We start from the raw sequence: 27,298 nt of genomic DNA on the forward strand, positions 1-27,298 counted from the left end.
TTTCCAATGTGATCATGGGGGTGAATTCAATAATAAATTATTTCATCAATTTTGCAATAATCGGGGCATTTATCTTCGTTATTCTTGTCCTCAAACCTCTTCTCAAAATGGAAAATCCGAAAGAAAAATTTGTTTAATTAATAATATTGTTTGTACATTATTGTGTTATGCTTCTCTTCCCCTGTACTTTTGGCCTCACGCCTTAAATACCTCTATATATCTTCTCAACATTCTTCCCTCTAAATTATTTGGCAATCTTACTCCTACTCACTTACTTTTCAATAAATCTCCTTCCTATACACATCTTTTGGTTTTTAGGTGTTTATGTTTTACTCTTATTGCTTCCACCAAAATTCATAAATTACAACCTAGATCATCTTCAAGTGTCTTTATGGGTTACCCATCTTCGCATCGGGGTTACAAGTGTTATGATCTCGCCTCTCATAAGATTATTCTTTCTCGCCATGTTATTTTTGATGAGTCTAATTTCCCGTTTGCTCGGTCTTCTACACATTCACCTCAAACCTATCAATTTTTAAATGACCCACTTCCTACTTTTTTATACCAACATACCCACAACAATTTCTCCAGCCCACCATCTAAACTACTGGGCCCACTTCACAATTTGGTCCAACAACATCCCCACTTCCCTCTCAGCCTATCCATACACCTAACCCTTCTCATTCCCAATCCAATACTCCATCCCATCCACTGGGCCTGCCTCACGCGGTCTAGTGCCTACTTAGCCTATAACTCCCCCTTCCAGCCTAATACCATCTCCCAATGGCCTACCTTCCCCACCTCCTCCCTCTCCATCCAACGTAACTACAAGAAGCAAAAATGGGATTTTCAAACCTAATCCCAAATACAGTTCCCACACCCTTTTCGTTTCCTTTTCTCCTCTTCTCGAAAATCCCATACATGCCCTCTGTGAACCAAACTGGAAACAGGCCATGAAAGAGGAGTTTGATGCTTTGATTGAGAATAATACTTGGGATCTTGTCCCTTGGCCTCCTAATGCTAATGCGATTCATTCTTTGTGGATTTTTTAGGTCAAAACCAAGTCTGATGGTTCTTTTGAGCGCTATAAGGCGCGTCTAGTTGGTGATGGTAAGTCTCAACGGGAAGGCATTGACTATGATGAGACTTTTAGCCCAATGGTCAAACCCGGTACCATTCGCATGGTTTTGAATATTGCTTTCTCCAAGTCTTGGTCTATTCATCAATTGAATGTTAAAAATGCATTTCTTCATGGTCACTTGATTGAAACTGTTTACATGCATCAGCCTTTGGGTTTTCGTGATCCTACTCATCCCGATCATGTTTGTCTTCTTCAAAAGTCTCTTTATGGTCTTAAGTAAGCTCCTCGGGCCTGGTATCAATGCTTTACTAATTTTTTGACTACTATTGGTTTTGTTAACAACATTTCTGATTCTTCTCTTTTTATTTATTGCCATGGGTCAAACATTGCCTATCTTTTGTTATATGTGGACGACATTATTCTTACTGCTTCATCTGGTTTACTTCGTCAGTTTATTATGGCTAAATTGAGTTTTGAGTTTTCTATGAAGGACTTAGGTCATCTCAGTTATTTTTTGGGCATCGCCATTTTTTGAAATTCTACAAGTCTATTTCTTTCACAACACAAATATGCTACTGAGATTCTTGATAAAGCAGGCATGTCTCAATGCAAACCTGCTCTTACTTCTATTACTACTTCCAGCAAACTTTGTGCTGATGCTAGTTCTCCTTATGATGATCCTACTCTGCATCGTAGCTTGGCTAGGGCTTTGCAGTATCTCACTTTTACACGATCGGATATTTCTTATAATGTTCAACAAGTCCGTCTTTTTATGCATGATCCTTCATGTTGAACATATGAATGCTCTTCAACGCATTTTTAGGTATGTCAAGGGTACTCTTGATTCTATTATCATATACCGATGCTGATTATGGTTGTCATGACACCCCTCGCTCTAGTTCTGGCTACTGTGTTGTTCTCGGTGATAATTTGATCTCTTGGTCTGCTAAGTGCCTACCTACAGTATCTAAGTCCAATGCTAAGGCTGAATATCGTGGTGTGGCTAATGTTGTTTTCGAGACTTGCTGGATTCGTAACTTACTTCTTGAGCTTCGTTTTTCCATTTCTACGGCCACTCTTGTTTATTGTAATAATGTAAGTGCTATTTATTTGTTGGGCAATCCAGTCCACCATCAACACAATAAACATATTGAGATGGACATACATTTTGTTCGGAAAAAAGTGCAACGTGGGGATGTTTGTGTGCTTCATGTTCCATCTTGATATCAAATTGCCGATATTTTTATCAAGGGCCTTCCTCAGATTCTCTTTGATGATTTTCGGTCCAGTCTCAGCGTCCGTAAACCTCCCGATTCGACTGTGGGGGTGTATTAGAATAAAATAATATCTTGTATATTTTGTAAATTTTTTGATTTGATAATTATTTTGTAGTTATTTAGTTTCCTAAAACTAGAGGTTACCTTTTGTATATATTCATCAATTTATGTAATGTATTGCAAGGAAATCATTTTCCAACAGTTCTTTGAAATGAGTAAAGATATGCAAGGTGTCGGATACATTTTCATGAAAGATTACCAACTATATTTGGTGACGTGGTCAATAATAAACATCATACTTAGAGCATAGTGTATATGATGAATTGATGATGGTAGATTCACTAACTTGGTAATTCTGCTTGTATATGATGAACTGATGAATTGATGATGGTAATTTAGAGATACTGTCTTTACTCTTTACTCATCTCTGAAATAAAAAATAACAAAAAATTAACAAAACCGGGTCGGATCCGGAATAGAATTTTAAGTATCCGGAAAACCGGGTACCCGGTTTTTCGGAACCGGGTCGACCCGATATCCGGTTTTGAACACCCCTACTTATAATTATTAGCTAGCCTCCTGAGAGACGTGTTTTTGAGAGATGTCTATGAGGCCTAGCCTATTAAACCATAATGTTCACTTACTGTATCCTTAATGCTTACTTACATTATCCTTAATGTCTTCTTACATTATCCTTAATGTCTTCTTACATTATCTTTAATGTCTTCTTACATTATCCTTTACATTATCCTTTATGCCTATATACAATATGCTTAATGTCCACCGAAAAATTATTTAAAATGCATACTTACAATATTCTTAATGCGTATCGAGAAACTTAGCCTATTAGCCTACTTATCATATCCTTAATGCCTACTTATAATATTTTTAATGTTTACCTACAATATACTTAATGCCTATGAGTAAGTACTTAAGTACTTACAATATTTTAAATGTCTAATTACAATATTCTTAATATTTACCGAAAAATTTATTCTATATATTTATTTTTGGGCCAATCCAATTAGGGATGATCTCTCAGAGTGACTGTTTCTCTTAGAGTATAACTATTGACAAAATAAATAGGGGAATACCAAACATCGCTAATAGAGAGCTTCATCAAGAGGAGAACTTGTAGAAAACATAGATGTCACAAAAGGGAGTTTATGAGTTTTATCAACCAAGTAAGAATAATAAAATGTCTGCGAAATATTAGAACAGAATATAGATGCTTAAATTTTATCATGAATAATACCGAAGGGATGGCCTAATCTATGATGTCGATCAACAATTTTAAGCAACAATTTTAAGCAACAATTTAAAGGGGATTTATGAAAGGCCATTTATAAACAATTTTAAGCGACAATTATTTGTGAGGTTAACAAATTACTCTTATGTGATAGGCTTTACTAGGGTGAGAGTTTTATCATTTTAATTTATTTTTTAGTTTTGTTTATTTTATTATTATTCTTTTTATCTATAGTGATGATTTACAAATCACGATAATTGATTAAAAATTTTTGTTTTACTTGTACCATGAAGCAAGATGTGTCTAAAACTAGTTTCCTTGGATATTTTGGCTTATATGAAAAATAGTTGGCTTATATAAAGGTTGAATATTTGGTTTTAGTAATTAGAAGGGTTATTTCATGCGTGAAGCTAGGAATTTAAAATTAGAGGGTTAAATAGTTAATATACTAAAAATTATTTATCAGTGTCGATTATTAGGCTATTTGGGGTAGCTGATCGCTTAAGGCCTCCAGAAATAAGAGGCGTCAAGTATTAAATGATCAATCATTTTCTTTTCACTTTCATCCTTAGTTGAGACATAATCACAATAGAGAGGGAGACATAATTACAAAAAATAAAACAAATAATTGTTATAATGGTGAAGAATAAAATGGAGATGAGCTTTTTAAATCAATAGATAAATCTTCTGTAATTAATATAATGGTAAAACGAATAACCACAGAAATTAAACCAAACAATTTCGGAATAAAAAATTGAGATGAGTTTCTAAAATCAAGAAAATTAAATCCAAAAAAACCAAAAAAATTAAGATTAATTATTTAAATAAAATTATCAATGGGAAATGAACAAGATGTAACCGGTAATTCTATGTTACTAATATGAAACACGTATAAAAGCAATTTTAGTTAAAAGTTTGAATATTTAAAAGATAAATCAAAGTTAAAATTTTAAATTTTTTTTGTATTTTCTTCTCAAATATCACGATTTTCATTTTAGCATAATATGCTAATTTGCACTTTTTCTTATTTGACAATGAACTTACTCTTGTTTTTATTCAAATAACAAAATTTTTCTTTCCCATTTAAAAAACTAATCTTACTAATTTATTTTTATCATTCACTCTTTTTTTTTTTTGAAAAATTTGATGAAAATTATCCCAACTATCACTCATTAGCCAAAAATAATTTCAATTATCACTTATTTTTAAATAATTCCAACTTGATCTGAATTTGTTTATGACTACCCTACCACTTAGTAACCTATTATAGAAGGTCACTTTTTCAAAAATTAAAAGAAAATTCAATAAAAAAAATCCCAAAACCCTTTCCCTCACCTATTCTTCCACCCCAACCCAGCCACCACTACCCCAACCTAACCACCTCCCCCACCTTTTCTCCCTTTAGCCATACAACCACCGCAACCACCACTACTCCCATCCCTCACAGCCCAAATTGCCACCACCACTGGAAATCAGCCCAACCCCCAACCCTCACTAAAATCAGCCCAGCCCCCGCCCTTTTCACAGCCAAAAGAACCCTCTACTCCCACTAAAATCAACACTACCATTGCCACCACTATTCGAAATCAGTTCAGCCCCCAACCCTTACTGAAATCAGTCTAACCCCCAACCGATAATGAAATTAGCCCAACCCCCACCCTTTTCGCAGCCAAAAGAACCATCTACGTCCACTGGAATCAACCCTACCATTATTAAGAAGTAATCGAAAGGGTGGGGGTTGGGCTGTGAAGGATGAGAGTGATGGTAGTTGCGGTGGTTGTGTGGCTGGAGGGAGAAGAGGTAAGGGAGGTGGTTGGGCTGGAAGAATGGGTAAGGGAAAGGATTTTGAATTTTTTTAATTTTTTTGAAAATTTAATTTCCTTTTTATTTTGGCAAGGTGACCTTCTATCCATTGACGAACACAATGTAGGTAGTGGCCCGGTGACCCCATTAAAAAAAATTTCAAGAAGTAATACTTAGGTAACGAACTCAATACCTATCGGTAAATATTAATACTTTAGTACCACTAGGTTACAACTCTCACACTTAGTATTTTTTATTTTAACTTTATTATTATTAATATTTTATGAGAGCAATTACAATTAATGACTATTGAAGGAAGAAATTATTGACCATTTAGTTTCTCTGTAATATTTGATATTTTGACCCTACTTCTTCGGTTCTTCTTCCCTCGACCACCTCTCAGTTGTCATTGCCTCCCAGCGCCACACTTGTTGACCGCTGCTGCCAGTCGAGGTGAACATCCATGAACCGTCAGTACATTACATCTACATGTCAACTGTCTGCTTTGGGTATAATTTTATGATAACATCAATTTTATATGTATAAATTGCAATTTATGAGTATTTTTGATTTGGGTTCAATTTTGCCTAATTTAACAAATTTTATATTGCTTAAAATAATGATAAAATCAATATTTTTGTATATGATTAGGTATTAGTTGTTTTATTTGTTTATGAATTAGAATTTTAATTTGTTTTAAATTATGATCATTTCAATTTTATTTACTTGTTAATGAAAATCAAGACGCTTTTATTAAGCTCACAACCCCATGTTTTAAATCTTGGGTCCGCCGCTGCTTCTATCAGAGATTACCACGTTGTAAGGCATGCCATAAAAAAATTTAGGTAAAAATTGAAATTATTTTAAAATGTGTGATCTTTGAGACTATTTCTGGCTAATGAGTAATAGTGCGATTATTTTGATCAATTTTTCTTTTTTAATGTTGTTTTTAAAAACATTTACATTCCCATTTTTGGATAACCAAAAACCGATCACTTTGACTTGCCTTTCACAGCCCTCTCCTCCAAATACCCCTCTCTAATGGAATCCTCCGATCCGCCACCACCCGCCACCGTAAGCGACGAAACAATAACAGAGGAAATTAGATCTTTACACGAATTAGCCCTTCGAGGATCATGGAAATCAATCCTTGAAAAAGTATCAGCAGCAAGAACATTCTCACAGCTTCGATACCCGCACGAACACCTCATTTTCCTCGCTTTCAATTCCGTTGCTTTATCCAAGCTCCGTCGATATTCCGAAGCTCTCGATGATATCGAAACTTCCATTGAAGATCTCGATAGTTCTGCATATCGATACGAAGCATACCCTAAAGTTTACCCTGATAAAAAAGGTTCCATGATCCCTTTTTCTATTCGATGGCTTTATTCTCTTCTCCCTTCTTTTCTTAATCGTCGACAAGATTGTATTGATCGTCTTTACCTTCTTTTACATTTTGTTAGAACTAAAATTAATGGGTGTTCTTCAGAAAATGTTGAAGTTTGGAAAAAACGAGAGAACTTTGTTTTATCTACGATTATAAGTCAACATTCGAATCAAAAAGAATTTGGTGTTTGTTTATCTTTGATTATTGATATGTTAACAAAGGATGGAGAGAATTTAGAATTGATTTCGAAATTGGGTTATGTTCAATTGCAATTTGGTGATCTTGAAGGTGCAAAAGAGTCATTTTCGAAGATCGAGCAAATATTGAAGAAGAAGAATGATGGAAATGCAAGTGTTGAGATGATGAATTTGGTGGGAAGAAATAAAGCATTGATTTATATGGTGGGAAAAGATTATGTTTCAGCTGTAAGAGAGTATGATGAATGTATTGAAAGAGACGGGTCTGATGTTGTTGCAATAAATAATAAAGCTTTGTGTTTGATGTATTTGAGGGATTTAGCTGATTCTATTAAAGTTTTAGAGAATTCACTTGAAAGGGTTCCTAATGTGGCACTTAATGAAACTTTGATTGTTAATCTTTGTTCTATGTATGAATTGGCTTATGTTAATCATACTGATATTAAGAAGACTCTAAGTAATTGGATTGCTCGGCTCGCTCCTGATGATTTTGATCCAGCCTGTACCAGGATTTGAGGTAATGTATTGTTTTTGCTTTGTGCTAAATATGATTACATATTAGAATTTGAATGTCTTATCTAATTTGATTGTGAATGTTAGTAATGAATTTGCTGTAATTGTGGTTTTGAGTTTCAGTGTGATATCCTAGACTCAATGGGGCCTGATAGTTGAGTATCATAGTTTATTGTATATGAATTATGATATTTTTCCCAATAATTTAGGATCTCTTCTTCTCCAACTTATTAAAACATATTTTAAGTACAATTCTTTTGTACCTACTTTAGTTCAGTACTGTAGTTTATGTTACCCCATTACTATTCTCTTAGGTTTCAATTTGTATAAGTCAAGTTCCCTTCCATTAAGAGGGTTGTTTGGTATAGGAACATAAAATGTAATGGAAAGGGAAATAATAAAGAGGAGTAAGGGTATGGGTTGCAATTATATGTTGTTTGGTATAAAAATATATGGGAAACACTAATCATAGAAAGAGAATTTTTTACTTGATATAAATGTGTGGTAACTAAATAAGGGTATCCATTACCCTCAAGAAAGGGATTGGGTTAACCTAATATTATACCAAACAAAAAATGTGAATAATAATTGAATTCCTTACTTAGTATTAAAAAGTCATACCAAACACCATTTTGGGAAGAAAAAGCCTTGCTCTAATTATTCTTTTGCAGTGCTAGGGATTTAGAAGGGAGCTCTTTGGCAAGCTTTGATTTAGCAGAATTTTAGAGTGAAGATTTCTTTACAATACTTTATCCCCTGTCTTGGGTAGATGTAGATCATTGATGTGATGAATATATGTGCTTGTTGTGTACTATTGTCACATTCAATAAGTGTGGTGATACTGCCTTCTAGTTATGAGTATGATTGAGAGGTGTTCAGACTCAATATAGTTGGTTGATTGAAGTTCCACATCTAATTGACTGAATGAGATCTTTGTAGATGTCATGAGACACTTTGATGAATTCTTTGGCATTTATTTGGAGAATGCTTGACACACAACATAAATTCTTGGCCACAAGGATAGTGGTTTTTATGTGCTTGTGATGGTAGAGTTGTATATTGCATTTGTTCATCATAGTCAATACTGATGAAATTATGATATCAAAATGTGAAATTGGTTTGTGGTATGCATGTTGTGGAGTTATTGATAAATATGGTGGAAAAGTTAGTGAAACTCTTTTGATCAATGAGCAAACTTATGTATATTATGCTGGTGCATTTGTTGTGTTATGCTAGATGTTAAGTTTTCTTGGAGTTTTTGTGTAACTGAGAATTTCTGAGATAAGAACAGAGTAAAAGACAATTATTACATTAGAAGAGAACTTTCTCGGAAGCACGCAGTGAAACAAAGAAGCATTGGATGAAAATGAGAAAATGCTTTATAAATGGAGAGTGACTTGTTGGTGAATCTAGTAAGCTTGTTCGTCATATGAGAAAAGATCCCATTCAAGGATTACATGTACTGAAAGTCTGCAACTAACTCTTCTGAATAATCTCAATTTAATCCCATCCATTTTGCTATAATTTGCACATTTTCCATCCCATTGTTGTTGCTGATAATAGTTAATAATAGCCAGAATGTAGGCTATGAACTTTTATGCGCAACTACTTGCTAATAGAACTTTGCTTTGTCTTGCGCTAAATATTCCAAGTGTGTTGCGGGGAGAGAAATTTCATTTGTCAACTTTTATAGTCAGCTTTCTATTAAAAGGAATTTTGGGTTTGTTTTCCTTTGATTAATGAGATAATTACCAAAGATGTTGAAATATTTTCACTACTAAGATTCAGTTGCATTGTTGATCATGAAAGTGCGTGAGATTGTTTGTTGAATCTTGAGTATCTTTTTATGAAGGTGGATTCGAAAACTCAAGTAACACGATTAATATTTTGGTGTTAAGATATAAGGCATTGATTGAGAGGGTTGGAAAAGATTATATGTTTGAGCAGTAAGGCATTTGCTGAATTTATTTTTAGAGGTGACATTTTTGTAAATAATATAGACCTTAAGTTCAATGTAGTCAAGGGATAAGCTTGATTCAGTTGTTATGGAGAATTCACTTGAAAGGGTTCCTACCGTGACATATTTTGGAATTTGGGCTGTTAAGCATTGTTCTGTGTACAAATAGTATTATGTTAATCATGATGATGTACTGAATACTGAAGGGATTAATTTGATTCTGTAATCTCAATTGCATTAAGGTGGGGAGAAAAGGTCTTGCTTTAAGTTTTAACTATACTATTGTAGAGCTAAGTTATGGAAATTAATAAGTACTTGACAGAGTGGGGTATTGGAGATTTCTAGTGAAAGATTTTGTGCCTTAAAATAGTCATTAATGAACACAATATAGTTTTTAGGTCTTGTTTTTGAAATTTTAGTGGCCTAAGGACAAACTAAATATGGCCCCCCAACAAGAAGAATGAAAATATAGAAATATGGGTAATCAAAAGTGGGGCGGTTGTGAATTCTTCTTTGATGTTATACCCCTAAAATCTTAATCTTAAATTATTAAATATGTCATATGGTTAATGAAAAATACTAATTTTTATTAACTAAAGACTTTATTTTCACACAATATAATTTATGTCGTGAGCATTTTAGATGCAAAAATCACTAAAATTAGTGTATACATCAATATGCTGAACTTGTTTTCCTTTATGTACAAGATGAGCTCGCTACTCTCATGTTGGGCCTAGGCAGACTGCCCATCTCCCTATTGAGGTTGAGTGGTGTTTAGACGCAAATTATATGTTGGGCAGAGGTTCCACATGTAGTTGACTGAATGGCACCTTTGTAGACAAGAATGATGATCAAATCTTTTACATTTCTTTGATGCACAACATAAAATGCTAGGCATCTAGAATGGTGGTATTTTATGTTTGATGCACAACATAAATTCAGAGCTTGTGATGGTTCTAGTAATGAGATTTCATTTGGGCATCATGACTCATCAAAATTTGATGTTTTTGATACGCTTTGTATGAACATGGTGGAAAGATTTGTGAAACCCTTTGCTGGTACGTTGCTAGTTGTAAGTTTTGTAATAGTAAAGTGTTATAAATGGAGAACTTCTGAGAAACAAAAAGAATTGAAAGATAATAGAAGACAAGTATAGAATAAAAAATTGCAGACATACAAAAAAGAGTTCAAAGGAGAGACAACAGCATTGATAAAGCTTTAAACCTGAGAATGAGTTTGGCTACCATTCATTCATATTCTAATACAATATGTCCTAATTTAGCCATTTTCTAATTCACTCTCCATTGAAGTCGAATTTGGTCTTCCTTAACCTCTTTATGTAATTATCTCTTGTCCAACTCAAACTGTCCTAATAAAAAGAATCTTCCAATTATCATTGCACATTCCAACCATATGAGTTGATGTAACAAATCAGCCCCGACTCATTACCGAAACCGATTAGTGAACACGAGATATGAGCAATTCGAGTTTGCTCTTGACTCTAAAAGGACTTTTCCTTATTCTATTATTATTCAAAAAGCTCCCCAATTATTACAAGGATGGCTCTATATATAGCCTAAGACCCCAAAAGACAACTAAAGATAACAACTATTCTATATTCTAATTACAAATATACTAAAACTAATTAATATAAAATGTCAATAATGCCCTTGGACCCTTTGACCCGAGTCATGACATTACCTACCGCCTGAAGTTCCACCTTGCCCTCAAGGTGGATAAAAATTAACGTTGTGAGTCTAGTTGGTTGTCCTCAAATGTGTGTCATCCTTCATTCTTGAGTCTAATTCCAATTCTACAATTTTTAGTTTGAAGATTTTGTAGAGGTGGGTTAAATGAGTGTGTGGGTTGACAAAAATTATAGTGAAGAAATCTTTTAATGGGCTGAAAATCCTAAAAATTAATTTTAATAGTGTAAAAAGGCCCAAATTTTGATTGCCCCTAAAAATGACATCAGCATTGATGATGTCAGCTGTGACATCATTATCAGCAAAACCTTAATTGCCCCTTCGTCTCCTTGGCTGAATTCCCAAAGTCTTCTTCACATCCCACTTGTTTTCCATGCGCCGGCTAGCCACCTTGGAATCACGGTAAGCCCACAATTTCCGGCAACCTTAAGTATTTCCTAGTCGTCACCTTCTCTGCCTTCTCCTTTAAGCTCAAAAGCTTCCAAGAGTATGGTGTTAAGTGTAGGCAGGGATGGTCATGGGGCGGATCTGGAGTGGGTCTGGCCAGACCCAGACTTGGACCCTTTTATTTTTTATAGATGCAGACTCGGATCCGGACCCTAAGGGTTCAAAATTTTCAGACCCAGGCCCAGACTGAGACCCAAACCCTTCGGATCTGACGGGTCTAGAGTCCTTAATGGGTCTTAAACAAAGTCTCTTTGATTTGTTAAAATTGAACCTTTTGCGAGTTTTTTTGTATTTTTGTAAGCAACTTATTATCGTATTACAAACACTTGTTCGAGTCCATGAAATTCAAATACAAAATAATTACTAAAAAGTAAAACTACTTGTTTAAATGCATTATTAAAAACTAAACACTTGTCTAAATGCATAAGTAAAACCTCTTGTCTGAGGGGCGGGTCTAGGGTCTGGGTCTCGAGGTCGGTTCTGATCCGGGCCCAGACCCGGACCCGTTAGATATTTTTTGGATTCAGATTCGACCTGGATCCGATGAGTCTCAAAAATTAAGACCCAGACCCTTAAAAAAGGGGCGGGTCCAGAGCGGATCCAACAGGGTCATCCCTAAGTGTAGGTCGTATCCCGGCGGTCAGCAACCTCCCGTCGCTGCGCTTCTTCCCAGTAAGTCGCCCAAATTTTCCGATCGTGTCTGCCGTCTTCATGTCGCCGGTGAGCCTTCTACGTTTTCCGGTTGCCACCTTCGACAATCCCTTCTTCTCTCTTCTCAAAACCAAAAACCCAAACCCTAAAATTTTTAGCCATGATTACCGACGCTGCCTTCTGTTGTCCCCTTTGGTGTCGCCGGACCTTCCTACTCACCGTCTTTGTCTTTTTCTGATGACTCACATCTGATCCTCCCCCAGATCCACTATCATGAACATCAAAAATCCTCTCTTTTCTTGCTACTTCTTTGTTGAACCTTCTTTCTTTTTTCTTTCTTTCTTTTGCTGTTTTTCCCCATGGTCTCTCCTTGTCTTTTTACCCTTTCATTTTTCCTCGAGTTCTTTCTGTTTGTTTTCCTTTCTTGAATTTCTCTTGTTCTTTTCTTTTGAAATTCTGCTTTCTTCCACTTCATGATTTTTCCAAGACAGACTTGGCCATTACTGTTGAGGATTTCCACATTTTTAACCTTAATCTCTTCTTCAGAACCTAAATCTTCTTCAATGATGTTTTCTTCACAACAGGGAACAGGTTCTAGGCATTCTTGAAATATATTCTTGACATTTTCTTTCATATCTTCATTGTCTTCTTTTAGTTGTTTGACTAATGCTATAGTCAACTCATTATACTGTTTCCGCAACTTCTAATAGTCTGTCTCCCATATTATGCTGTCGCCGGCGAGTCTTTGGTCAGCAGAACCGTACCGCTCTGATACCATTTGTAATAGATCAGCCCCGACCCGTTACCAAAACACGATAGTTTGGACAATTTGAGTCAACCCAATGACTCCTGAAAGACACTTATTTTTATTATTTCCAAAGTTAATGAATTATTAAAAAGATGGCTCTGTATATAGCCTAAGCCCCCAAAAGACAACTGAAAAATAACCACTAATCTATTTACAAAATATCAAGGCTAATTAAATGTGAAATGTCGATAATGCCCTTAGACTCTTTGACCCGAGTCATTACAGATAAATCCTCTTTACCTTATCTACAATATCCACCAAAGTTGGCTTCAGTTGAATATCTTCATATAAATTTTATCTCATACCATATACCTACAAATTATTTTAAGGATTCACATCTTGGTCATTCTGGCAATTCATTTGGAAAATTGCACCAAAGTATTTAAAATTACAACAATGCACCGACTATAAAGCTGATGTTGATTCTAAGAACATGCTTGTATTTTGGGTAAATATTCTAGGGAGAAATAAAAGTCAAACTATTAAATTTTAAATAGGATGAATGAAAAATAAGAAAATGGTACGAGAAAAAGAAAGGAAAGGAGAGACTATTATCTTATTTTACGGTTGGGGGTTGGGCTGGATTTGGAGAATATTTCACCTCCATCCCACTAAAGTAAATATTACCTTAATATGAGGGGACTAATTCCTCCATTTCCCTTCTCTGTCACTTTATTATCATTTCTTACCCTTGATAACAATCATAAATTCTCTATTTGATCTTCAGATAGTCTACTTTTGTTAGTTTGACTTTTATTTCTCCCGTAAATATTTAGGTTCATTACAAGCATGACCTAAGGGGAAAAACGAATTAAAAACCTTAAATTCTCAATTAAACTACTACAACAAGTATCAGACTGTAAAATTAAGTTCTTACAAAAGCTTAATTTGTTCTTTATTCTCTATTTGTATTTTAATTGTAGATTTTTTATGGACTTTTACGCTTTTTATTAGGGTATTCTCTTTCCCTATGTAGGATTTAGTCTCTCTTGTAATGTGACAATATTTGGAGTGTTTACTTTTAGCCGTTTAGGAGTGTGCGGGGATTTGGTGTTAATGTGCTGTATACATAAGCTTCATATAATCATATCAGCCTCTATGGTTAAGCTCATTGCTCTAATGTGTATGCGATTACAGGGCTGTAAATTTTAAAGTGTCTTTTTCCAATTGTGGAGATCATACTATCAACAGTTTTTCATCGAAGGAGCTCCATTCGCATCTGAAGATACATTGTCGTGATCGGATGAAATTTGTATGAAAGAATTTAGATGAATGAAGATGAAATGAAGCCCATTTGAACTTTACAATTTGATTGTACTTTCTCTATTCCATAATAATTGCTAATTGCTACTGGACGTGACATATTATGTGGAAAAATGTCACAAGGAGGAAGTATAGTATAGTTTTTTTTGGTGGTTTTGGTTTATTCTAAGTAGCCTGTCGTAACAAAAATGTAAACACAAAGCGGACAATATGGGAAAACCACTTTCCTTCTTACTTTGTCTCTACTTGTGCTTCTTATTTGGTTTATTTATCCAATTTCGTGTGTTTCATCATTCATTAATGTAATTTAGCTTCCAATTACTTGTCAAGCTCATTTTGCTGTATTTTATATTTTATATATTTTTTTTATTTTTCTATATATGCAAAACTAGCAAATGGGATCATGTAATTGTTAATTATTTTCTTTTTCTTTTGTATTTTTATTTTTCAATACATCTAAAATTTGCAAATGGGATCATGTAGTTGTTAATTATTTTCTTTTTTTATCTCATATACATAATTTTTAATTTTATTTTTAAACCAAACATTAAAAAGCATCATATGCAAAATAATAGAGGCAGAGGTGTGTATATGGACGTTTTAGGTTTTAACTTGCACGGAGGTCTCACCTTCACAGAGAATCATTCTCTTCTACATGGGCTGAGAGAAGGGAAGAAGGGAAGAGATAAATGAGATTCAATTTTAGGATTATGACCAAAAAAGACATTACTTACTCTTAGTGAGATAATAATCGATTCTCAATTATCTAGCGATATTATTGATTAAGAATTTATCAACAAATCACAATTTTATTAAAAAGAAAATTTTTAAAAATAAATCAATATTTGTTCGATTCGTTGAAATAAAACCCACTTGTTGAAAATAAACACAACTATTATTTATCTCTAATTGTTTGGCTTATAAAGAACGGTTGAATAAGGTTATAAAAAATAGGTGGGTTTATTTGTATCAAATCTACTTAATAAGTGGGTTTATTCATAAACAAAAAAATATTAAATTTATTTTCAGCGGACTGAGCAAAATTTTGTTTAATATAGACAAATTTTCCTTTTATTAATATAATTAATGTATAATTATATTTATTTTTAGCTTTTTATACATAGCTTTAAATTATATATATAAATAATTCTCCGGCCTTAATAGTATCATACATATTAAAAAGAATGGTGGAAATGACAAATGACATTCTTAGGAAGTCTTGATAAATGAAATTATTTTAGTAGATGATAATATTTACCTAATTTAAAATCTAATTTCTTTAAAAATTGGAGCTAAATCAGGTAAAATATTATATATATATATATATATATATATATATATATATATATATATATATATATATATATATATATATATATATATATATATATTACACACACACACTAATAAAAATGCTGAAAAATAACAAATGTCATCTTTATGTAGTCTTGACAAATTAAATTATTTTAGTGGATGAGAATATAATCTGATTTATTTTTTAAATTCGAGCTAAATCAGGTAATGTATTTATAAATAATTTATTATATCTATTCTATATACTGTATACATAATCTAGTATTTAATATATTTAATTGAATAAAACTATGATTTATTCAATAAATAATTTTTTAAATGTATTATTAAATTTTTGCGTTAAATTATATTTTGTAAAGTTATATTTTTAATATATTTCATAATCATCAATTTGTGCATTGCACGAATTCCTATAGTAATATACTAAATAAATAAATACATCCATAATATAATATTGGATGTAAATTAAAGAAAGGAAACCCTGCCTTTAAGCAGCTAAATGCATCTTTTGCAATAGAATCCCAAACGGCACTATTAAACCACTCTCATCAATTTCTCTTTTGTCCAATTACTTGAATTACAATCTTACCCACCAACGAAGAAACATTTTTCTTCTTCTTCTTCTTCCTTTCTATATATATCAAAAAATATTACTACACACCAAACATCATATAATTTCCATACTAACGCACCTTTCCTTAAATAAACTTAGTTTGATTCTTTTGAAGTCATGGAAGGTTCAAATAAGGAAATGAACATTCCAAAAATAGTATTCTTCGATATAGAAACAACAGTTCCAATGAGAGCAGGATTAGGCCAAGAAAACCGGTTCTGGATATTAGAGTTTGGTGCAATTGTTATATGTCCTCAAAAACTGATGGAAATCGAGAGTTTCTGCACACTGATTCGGCCTGGAGACCTGTCTGCTGTTCCATTAAAGTCGACTCGAAGCGAGGGGATCACAAGACAGATTGTGAGTCATGCTCCAACATTTGAGGAAGTTGCTGACAAAATATATGAAGTGTTGGATGGTAAGATATGGGCAGGTCATAATATTCAGAGGTTTGATTGTCATAGGATTAAGGAAGCTTTTGCTGATATTGGTCGTAAAGGTCCTCAACCTTCGGGTATGATTGATTCTTTGGGTGTTCTTTCGGATAAATTTGGAAGAAGAGCTGGTGATATGAAGGTATGCTCATGTATTATCAGTTTTTATTAGGTCATTAAAACAAACTTTTATTTAACACATAAGAATATAGCCGCTTGTTTAACTTTTTGATTGAGTTGGTTCCTAATTATTGTCGTTATATTAGAGTCAACGTGATAAAAAATCTCAGGTTCAAAGTGAAATATCTAGTGTCACATAAGCATGTGGTGCCATAAGACTAGATTGCTCATCAAGCATATCGTGTGGAATATACTTAAGATTTTTTGTTTAATTGGTTTTTTTTCAATCACAAGAGTAAAATTGGATACTTTTAACTTTTCCAACACTCACGTTTGATCCTTAACACTATATTTGAATTGCAAATTAGGAGAAAAGATAAAGCAAGGGGAAAGGAGGAAAAGAAAGGAAAGGGAAAGGAAGGGGAGGAAAAGAGAAGAGAAAGAAGGTAAAAGAAGGATAGACTTGTGGAGGGATAATGTACTTTGTTTGTTTAGAAGAAAAGGGAAGGGAAAAAGAAGGAAAACTAGAGTTTTTCCATTAAATTTAACCGCTTCTGGAGAGATTGTATACTTAATAATATTTGTGTAGACTTTCCCTCTAAAATTTTCTCTCTTTTCTTTCCTTTTATTTCTTTCTATGGAAACACAATGTAAATTTTTCGCATGTGATATATTGGATCTGAATGAACCTTAAATGTTATGATTATTTTTGAATTTTGAATTTCTGATTTTGGTAAATGTTTGCAGATGGCAACATTAGCTAATTACTTTGGACTTGGTCAGCAAAAGCATAGGTATGTATTTGAATTTGTACTGTCTTTTTAATTGTATTAGTATATCTTTTTAATTCATCCGTGTAGATTTTATTTATTTATTTTGTTTTGTTGGACATAAAATATTTTATAGGAATGGGTTTATTCTTTTCTTACAAAATAAAATATTTATTTCCCAGTGATTTCTAGCGTAGATAAAAACTATTTTACACCTTCTAGCTTAGGAAATTAAATCTATACTACACCTTGTGTTTCCATTTGATGTTTTTATTTATCATTTTAGGCAGTTTTATTTGTTGTTTTCGTGAAAAATCTTTCTATTTATATCACTTTTTTTGACATTTATAGCCGTAATAACCTTAATTTTAAAATTTTTTAATGTTTATAATTCTCACATATTTTTCAGTTATTTGATTTTAACATTTTGATGATGTTTATAATACTCATATGTTTCTCATTAATTTTATTTTAACATGATCCCTATACATTATTCCTCTTCCTTTATTTCAAAATTTTTTTAACGCTTATGGTTTTCACTTTTTCTTAAATAAAATGATAATCTTTCAATTTTTCTTAAATTTCGTAACATTTCCTTATCAGAACATCAAATAAAAGGGAGAGTGAACTTTTTTTGGGAGAAAGGTGTCATTAATGGGACAAATAAATTGTGAAAATCACTACTAACAAACACGATCTATTATGTTGAATTTAAAAAACAAATCAAAAGACAAAATCGAAGGTTTCATAGCACCGGAAAAATTTAGAGAATAAGAGCGATTAAATCTTTTAGATTAATACGTATTCTCTAAAATGACGGCCCTTAAGGCTCTCCTTTTTTTATTTTCTCTAATAGTGGGATGTCAAGAGAAAGGGAATATGTATAACCTAGGAACCATAATTGCTATATGTAATAATATGACTAGTATTCAGTCCATCATAAAATACAATCATAAAATAAATCTTTACACATTTAAGACTTATAATCTATTTATACATTTAAGCCCAAACCATTTAACTTTAATTAGATTAATTAAAATAAGACATATAAATAGTTTTAATAAATTATAATAAGATATAAATACTTACATATAAGCCCGACTTTGAACTATGACCCAAGGGTCATTTCTCCGGAGTCCAAACAAACACCGAATAGTATGTAAATTTAAATACAAAAACAAAGGCTAGCTTGATGATGTAACTATCGCGTGTGTGTAACAGGAGCCTTGATGATGTACGTATGAACTTAGAAGTCCTCAAAAGTTGTGCAACAGTCCTCTTCCTGGTAAGCTAAATGATTGTCTAATCTACCTATATTCATTGTAGTTAAATATTTCAATATAATATACTTTTAATTAGTTTTTAAGTTATAAGTTAAAAAATAGTAAAGTTAGATTTTGTTTGATTCATCTCAATATAAAGATTATTAATATTAAATTTTGTATTTTTTTATTATATAAAATTAGAGATATTAAAAATTGAAATAGTACATTAAATTGATTAAAGAGTCAAAAGGTACGGGAGGAAGTAGTTTTTTGAGTTCAACTTAGATTATTTGGGACTGCATTTGCAGGAGTCAAGTTTACCAAATGTGCTGAGCAACAACAGGCAAAATGGCTCATACACAATGATAACAAGGAGCAGGAATAATGCACAAAACAAGAAAATGCTACAAACTAATAATAATAATAATAATAATAATAATAATAATAATAATAATAGACAAGAATCAAGTACCAGAAAATCTCCTCCTGCAGCTTCAATTGGGTATATAAGATCAGTACCTTATCCAACAAGAGCAAGTTTAAGAAAGGTTTTTATTTTTCCTTTTTTTTTTTTAACTTTCTTAATAATTTTACACATATATTAATTAAATCTCTTTAGATTTGATCTAATACTATCTATTTCTCAAAAAATGCAGATGACTGAAAGAGTTAAGAGTATATTGTGCAAAGCACAAAGCAGCCCATCCATCAATAATTTGATTAAACATTCGCATTCAATTCTACGATAGTCTCCGAAAAATACATATCTCATATTATATAATTGTTCTTCTATTTCCTGATCTAGAAGAGTTAAGAAGACTCTCTATTCCACGGAAAGTCCATCGACATAAACTTTTAATTAGTTCATTAATTTGGTATCAGAAGATAACGTTATTCTTCAAATATTCTTATGGGGAAGAAAACTTGAGGGTACGTGATTACTGGATTTTAGAAGCAGCTGCAAGGAAAGTGCATGATTTTATGCATTAGAGTCATGAAGAAGTTACTAACATCATTCTTTTTTTTTTTTTTTTTTTTTTTCCTTTTTCTCTTCTTCATTGGGTTAATCTTCCTTCATTCTTGATCTTTTATTTGCATATAATGATTTCATACATTTTAATTTGTACATTATAATACTTTGAGTCATTCAATTGTAAATAAAATTCTTTATCTGTGTAAAGGTTTCAATTTTCAATTGGAGACAAAGGGTGAATAAAGAATTTGTCCGCTTTTATTTTTTGTTTTGAAAATCTTTCAAAGGTTTACTAGTTTTCCTGTTTGCAGCATTATATATGGAATAATAATATGCAAAATCAAATTAGACAAAATAAATTGTTAACGAGGTTCGGCTACAAATAGTTTTAGTCCCCACCTATTTCTCTCAACTCACAGGATTTAAATCTCTTTCATTACCTCTTGCAACCTTAGATAGTTAGATCACTAATAGAAGATCACTTCTACAAACATGTTCTCCTCCCCAAAAACATTTTAACAATTCCCTCCAAATGAAAGATAAAACCCAACATTCAAACAAAAACAACACTTTTAAGAAGTATTACACTGAAGACTTTCTTAGAACTATATATCTTACTTAATACATTGTGAAACTAGAGTAAACTAATAAGACATATGAAGAACAGCTTAAAATCTTTCTTGAATAGCACTTGTAAACTCTTGGTTATACGTATGTCTTGTGCTCTTCTTGATTATATATATATATATATATATATATATATATATATATATATATATATATATATATATATATATATATATATATATATATATGCAGGATCGAATAAGAAGAATTTTAAAATAAGAAGGGTGAGAAGTGTTAGAAGGGTGAGAAGGATTTTTGTTTGATTTTGTTTGGTTACTATATATACAAAAAAGGATACTATGTTATAAATTAAGAACATTTTAAAAATTATTTCATAGTTACCTTTCTGTGTAACATAGTTACTTTTATAATTATGAGTTTTTGGCTCAATCATGACCATAAATTTTTTTATTTTAGTGAAATCAAGGGTGTAGAGTCATTTCTTGGCCTTCTCATTTTCAACCCTTTCTCAATGGATCTCTCCCCTATATATATATATATATATATATATAGACTATAATACACTATAGATATAATATTAAAAGTGAAAATGTGAATGTTATTACAAGAACAAGAAATTAAGGAAAGAAAGTAGTGAAGTGATCCAATAATGGCTATAGTTCATAATAAGGTTTTGATTTATAAAGCTCATGACAAGTTTGAGTTTGAAGCAATAGCACTTAAATATTTTAGGATCCCATTTAATTACTGGAGTCAACTTAAAACCAAAACCAGAAAAATTTGACTTCAAGTTAATCTGATGAACCTACAAAATATCAAATTAATAGTTTTAATTATCATATTCGATTTGATTTAATGTACAATTGAATTGAACATAGATTGTATTGACCTTACCTAATATAAACAGGAAAGAAATTATATCGGTGGATTAAATTAGGAGTAAATGTGTGAATAAATTCAAAAATAAATTCTAACAAAATCAAAGAGAGTTGGAGAGACTACGTGATTAAAAAGTCTTTTAATCTCATGTTAAGTGTTAACTACTTTTTCATTCCCTTAAATTAACCATAATTATGACTTTAGTTTTCAACACATGATCTTTTATACTATTTTTTTAGAAATAGGTCAACCTTTCACCAATGTTATAATTGAATTGTACAACAAATATAGTTTATCCATCCCTTTTATTGTTATATAGTTTGGGTCTATTCTATAGAATTTATTATAAGAATTAATATTTAAAACATTTATTTAACACAAAATATAACAAAAACGATTGAGATAAAAAAATTATGCATTTAAAAAAAGATGTTAAAATAAATAAAATGTAGTGAGAGGTTTCTACAGTGAGAGGCTCTCATAGGGTTTTGTTTTTCCATTCCTTGGGTGGGCTTCATGGTTGTTGCGGCGGTACCCTTTTTTCCAGTCATTTTTCTCTTTCATGTGTTTTTTCTCTTGGGTGTTTTTCTCTCAAACAATGTTCTTCCTTTCAAGCACTTTTTGATGGGTCATTTGTTGGTGTTTACTCAATTTTTTTGTGGTTTTCTTGGTGTGGTTTGTGGTGGATTTCTTGTATGTTCCTCTTTCCTTGACGTGGTAAGTTTCCTTTTGGATGTTTTCCGGAAGGTTCTTGGTTGTGGGTGATAAGTGCAATTATTTGCACTTATTGTGCTTATATTTATGCTCCTTTCCTGAAGATTAGTGGTGGTTTAGGATTCTTTTTAGTTCATTTACCCTAGTTCATGATGATTTGATTATTTGAGAGTAAATGAGTTAATTGTAATGATTATTGAGTATGTTTGTGCATGGATTGTGGCTTATACAATTGCAGGGCATTTTGAGAAGAAGAATGATGCTCATGAGTTAAAGAACGAAGAAAGAAGTCACAAAATGATCCTAAGTACAAATTTTCGTGGTTTGAAGAAGAGCCTACTCGGCTTTATGAAATATCCAAGCCAAGCCAAGTTGGCGTTATGTTCTGAAAATTTGGTAATTTTCGCAGACTTTAGAACCGACTTGGCTTCTATATACATAAAGCAACCGCCGAGTCTCGGTATGTTCTGGGAAAATGAGGTTCTTGTCAGCGCTTGGAGTCGACTCTGGTTCTTGATCGTTGCTTTGGCCGCCAAGTCGGCGTTTGATCTCTAATCCGGACTCTAGTGGTTTTTGTCATTACTTTTATGTTTTTTTATTTTACTTTTATTTCTATTATAGAATGGCAGTTATTTTTAAGGATTTTAAATCAAAATTAGGTTTTAGTATAAATAGTGGTAGTTACTTTTTAGTTATTATCTTCTTCTTAGCTTCAATTTTCAGAATTCCTTTTTAGTTTTTAAGGTTTCCTTAGGTGTAAAACTCAATTTTCATGCTCTCTTCATTTGCAGTTTAACTTAATTGGATGCAATTTATAGTTTGTGCATGTTTCCATTAGTAAGTATTTTTATTTTGCTCTTTAATTATTCATCTTTTGTCTTTAATTATTCATTATTATCATGTTTAGCTTTTAAATAGGTTTTCATTCATTATCAATTTCATGTTCATTGATATGTCTAGTGAGTAGATTTATTTTCTGGGGTTAAGGGATAAACCCTAATTTGAAGCATGGAATGATTTTTGGTTGATTAATTGTGTGAAATTTAGGTCCATAATTAAACCTATGCTTAATGAACCTTAGTTTTAATATCTTTATTAACCTTTACGATAAAATGGAAGTTTGAGATTAGGATTAATTTAGGATTAATGTATATTAAAGTTAAATTCACATTAGTTTAACTAATAAAACAGAAGTTTGAGGATTCATACTAGTAAGGTCTTAAACCGATATTGATCAGTAGAGCAAAAGCTGGAGATTAATTAGATCATGTTTAATCATGTCAAAGATTGAATTTCACACAATTATAAGAGTAATTGACTTTCATGTAAGAATTATGCGATTTTCGACATCTTAGATTCGTTTTATTATCATTATCTTCATATTAATTATTGTCTTTGCATTATTCATTAGCTTTAGTTGCATCATTTTACATTATTGCTAATAGAAGAGTTAGATCGTCAACCCAGCTATTTTGTGTGTTCATATCATGTGATCATAAACTGAACGAATCAATTAATGTACTTCCCTGAGTTTGACCCGTATAGCTACACGTACATTATTGTACGCTTGCGGTTATTAAAATGTGCACATCAAGTTTTTGGCACCGTTGCCGGGGAAGCTACGGATAATTCGTTTGTTCAGCTGATTGATTTATTAGATACTTGTTTTTTGTTCCTTCTATTTTTCTGGATGCATAGGAGAGCCCGATCTCTAGAACGTTACGATCCAAAGATCGAGGCCACCGCACGTAGACAGAACGCTGATCGCTTAAGGTGGTTGAGGCAACAACGTGACCAGATGGCCAATAACATGAACCAATATTTTGGCCAATTGGGTGCGCCTATGCTCACCTACACCTCTATCCCATGCATCGTTAAGCCTGACTTCGGTGCAGAAAACTTCGAGCTGAAACCTCACCTTATTTAGATGATAGAGAGGAATCAGTTCAGAGGTCACCCTACAGAAAGTCCCCACGATCATGTTACTGACTTCGTAGAGAGATGTGACATCATTACCGCCAAGAATTTATCCATGGAGGCGGTACACATAAGGCTTTTCCCCTTCGGCTCGAAGGATAAAGCCAAGACTTGACTCAAATCCAAGCCAGTTGGTATCTATAGAACGTGGGATGAGCTAACCAATGGCTTTTTGGCTAAGTTCTACCCCTCACGCAAGACCTCGCAAATTTGAACGCAGCTGGAAACATTCAAATAGCAGTCGTTCGAGTCATTTTATGAAGCTTGGGAAAGGTTCAATGACCTCCAAATAAGCTGCCCTCATCATCAGATCCTGAATTGGTTGTTCGCCCAGTCCTTTTATGGAGGACTTTCTGTAGCATGACCTCCGAACTGATTCCTTTATGTCATCTTAATGAGGCGAGGTTTCAGCTTAAAGTTTTCTGCACCGAATTCAGGCTTAACGACACATGGGATAGAGGTATGGGTGAGCATAGGCGCACCCAATTGGCCGAAAGATTGGTTCATGTTATTGGCCATCTGGTCACGTTGTTGCTTCAACCGCCTTAAATGATCAGTGTTCTGTCTATGTGCAGTGGCCTCGATCTCTGGATCGTAACGTTCTAGAGATCGGGCTCTCCTATGCATCCAGAAAAATCAAGCACAGATAAGGTCTAAGAGAGGGAACAACAAACAAGTATCTTGTAAATCAATCAGCTGAACAAACGAATTATCTGTCGCTTCCTTGGCAACGACGCTAAAAACTTGATGTGCAAATTCTAATTAACCGCAAGCGCACGATATACGTGTAGCTATACGGGTCGAACTTAGCGAAGCGAGTTAATAGATTTGTTCAGATTATCATCACAGGATACGAGCACACAAAATAGCTGGGTTGAAGATCTAACTCTAGTAAAATGATGCAACTAAAGCTAATGAATAAAGCAAAGATAATAATTAATATGAAGTTAAGGATAACAAAACGAATCTAGAATGTCGGGAATCGCCTAATTCTGACATGGAAGTCAATTACTCTCATAATTGTATGAAATTGAATCTTTGACATGATTAAACGTTTTAAGACCTTACTAGTATTAATCCTCAAACTTCCGTTTTATTAGTTAAACTAATATGAATTTAACTTAAATATACCTCAATCCTAAATTATTCCTAATCTCAAACTTCCGTCTAAAAAGGTTAAGAAAGATATTTAAACTAAGGTTCATTAAGCGTAGATTTAATCATAGACCCAAATGTCACACAATTAATCAATCAAATATCATTTCATTCTTCAAATTAGAGTTAATCCCTTAATCTTAGAAAAGAAATCTACCCACTACACATATTAAATGAACATGATCAGATTTATATTGAATGAAAACCTAATTAAGATGATAAACATAATAATAATGAGTAATTAAAGACAAAAAAATGAATAATTAAAGAGCAAAATAGAAATACTTACTAAAGAAAACATGCACAAACTATAAATTGCATCCAATTAAGTTAAATTGCAATGAAGAAAGCATGAAAATTGAGTTTTACACATAAGAAAACCCTAAAAACTAAAAAGTAATTCTGAAAATTAAAGCTAAGAAGAAGATAATAACTAAAAAGTAACTACCACTATTTATGTTAAAACCTAATTTTGGTTTAAAATCCTTAAATATAACTGCCAATCTATAATAAAAATAAAAGTAAAATAAAACAAAACATTAAAGTAATGACGAAAACCGCCAGAGTTCGGATCAGAGAGCAAACGCAGACTTGGCGGCCAAAGCAACGATCAAGAAACCGAGTCGGCTCTAAATGGGTTAACTCGACTTGAGCTGTTTATTGAATGGGTTAGGTTCAGGTTGAATATTTAAACCCGAAAAAAACTGTTTAACCCATTTATTAAATGGGTCAATCAGGTCAGGTCGACCCATATTATCTGATATTAACCCATTGATATTTAACCTAAAACTTCATATTTAATTCTTTACACTTTACTGATTAAGTCATTTCATTTTCATAAAAGTAAAACCCATTTTGTCATTTCCCTTTCCCTATTCATTCCATTTTCTCATTTTCATAAAACCCATTTCGGCATTTTCATAAGAACCCTAAGTCCCTAACCCCATTACTCTCTTGTTCTTCTATTTCTAGGATATTAGTTTAGCCTTTTTTTCTCTCTTGTTCTTCCATTTTCTTTGATTTTTTTGTTTTTTGTAGTTCTTCAGTTTGTTATTGTTCTTCGATTTTCTTCTGGATTTGATTTTGCTTGTATGCTTTATTCTGGGTTTTGTTCTTTGATCTTGATAAGAACAAACCCATTTCAGCATTTTGCTATGTCTTGTTTTGGGTTTGTTCTGATTTTGCTATTCTCTAATGTTTTGGGTTTGTTCTGATTTTGCTATTCTTTAATGTTTTGGGTTTGTTCTGATTTTGCTATTCAAGAATCATATGCCTTTTTGCCTCTGATTTTTCTATTCTCTAATGTTCTGATTTTGTTATGATCTTGATTTTGCTATTCAAGAACTTTGACGCATGTTTATTATGAAATGTGAATGTTTATGTGTTTAATTTTTAAATTTTGAAAAAATGGGTCACATGACCTGAAGTATATGGGTCAAATGACCTGAAATATATGTGTTTAATGACCTGAAAACAGAATAAAATCAAACAAAAAAAAAGCAGGTTAAATGGGTATTTAGCAGGTTGATCCGACCTACTACAGATTAGGTTGGGGTTTTAATTTCTGACCCATTTAATTAAACAGGTCAGGTTCAGGTTAAGGGTCTATTGACCCATTTATATATGACCCGAACTTGAAAATGACCCAACCCGATCTGTTTGACACAATGATTCCACTAAGGCTAATCACCAAATGTGAAAAATAAGCATCCCCATAGCAAAGTGATAGTTTGAGAAAGAGTTCGCCGCGCATATTTAGACCTAAGCTGGTATGGGCCATAATGAGAGGTCTTATAATATTGGCTTGGTAATAAATTTTTGGAAAAATTACTACGAATAATGTAACCTTTTGCTTATTTCTCTATAATAATTTTAACTTTTGATTAACCATGAATAATACCAATTTTGGAGGTGTTTTTCTAGAATATACCTAACATGTTAAAAATCAAACTATAGGAGATTATATGACAAAAAACAATTTGGTAAATTAGTTAATAAACTAAAGTTGGTATTATTCTAGGAAAAAAACCCCCTAAGTTGGTATTATTTATGGTTAATCAATAGTTAGTATTATTGCAAGAAAATTAACAAAATATTGTATTATTATTCACGATAATTTTTCCTAATATTTTTTGTGGATTCGCCCGACCACTGATG

At 32.5% G+C, this 27,298-nt stretch overlaps 2 protein-coding genes and 1 long non-coding RNA gene across 3 annotated transcripts; 2 read left to right on the plus strand and 1 right to left on the minus strand.

Moving 5' to 3' along the window:
• Positions 1-6,359: 6,359 nt before the first annotated feature.
• On the plus strand, positions 6,360-14,809 carry LOC130820137 (uncharacterized). The gene is made up of 2 exons (XM_057685395.1): positions 6,360-7,511; positions 14,214-14,809. The coding sequence occupies exon 1, from the start codon at positions 6,452-6,454 to the stop codon at positions 7,508-7,510; it is 1,059 nt and encodes a 352-aa protein (XP_057541378.1). The 5' UTR covers positions 6,360-6,451; the 3' UTR covers position 7,511; positions 14,214-14,809.
• A 1,382-nt stretch (positions 14,810-16,191) lies between these two features.
• LOC130820138 (protein NEN4) lies at positions 16,192-20,208 on the plus strand. Its single transcript, XM_057685396.1, has 5 exons — positions 16,192-16,842; positions 17,568-17,614; positions 18,812-18,875; positions 19,164-19,403; positions 19,512-20,208. The coding sequence occupies exons 1-5, from the start codon at positions 16,384-16,386 to the stop codon at positions 19,602-19,604; spliced, it is 903 nt and encodes a 300-aa protein (XP_057541379.1). The 5' UTR covers positions 16,192-16,383; the 3' UTR covers positions 19,605-20,208.
• LOC130820139 (uncharacterized) lies at positions 18,630-19,434 on the minus strand. Its single transcript, XR_009045117.1, has 2 exons — positions 19,328-19,434; positions 18,630-18,901 (listed from the first exon to the last, which is right to left on the minus strand). It is a non-coding gene; the product is annotated as an uncharacterized LOC130820139 (long non-coding RNA).
• Positions 20,209-27,298: the final 7,090 nt, after the last annotated feature.

This window comes from Amaranthus tricolor, chromosome 8 (genome assembly GCF_026212465.1).
Source record: "Amaranthus tricolor cultivar Red isolate AtriRed21 chromosome 8, ASM2621246v1, whole genome shotgun sequence".
In the NCBI taxonomy this organism is placed as follows: domain Eukaryota; kingdom Viridiplantae; phylum Streptophyta; class Magnoliopsida; order Caryophyllales; family Amaranthaceae; genus Amaranthus; species Amaranthus tricolor.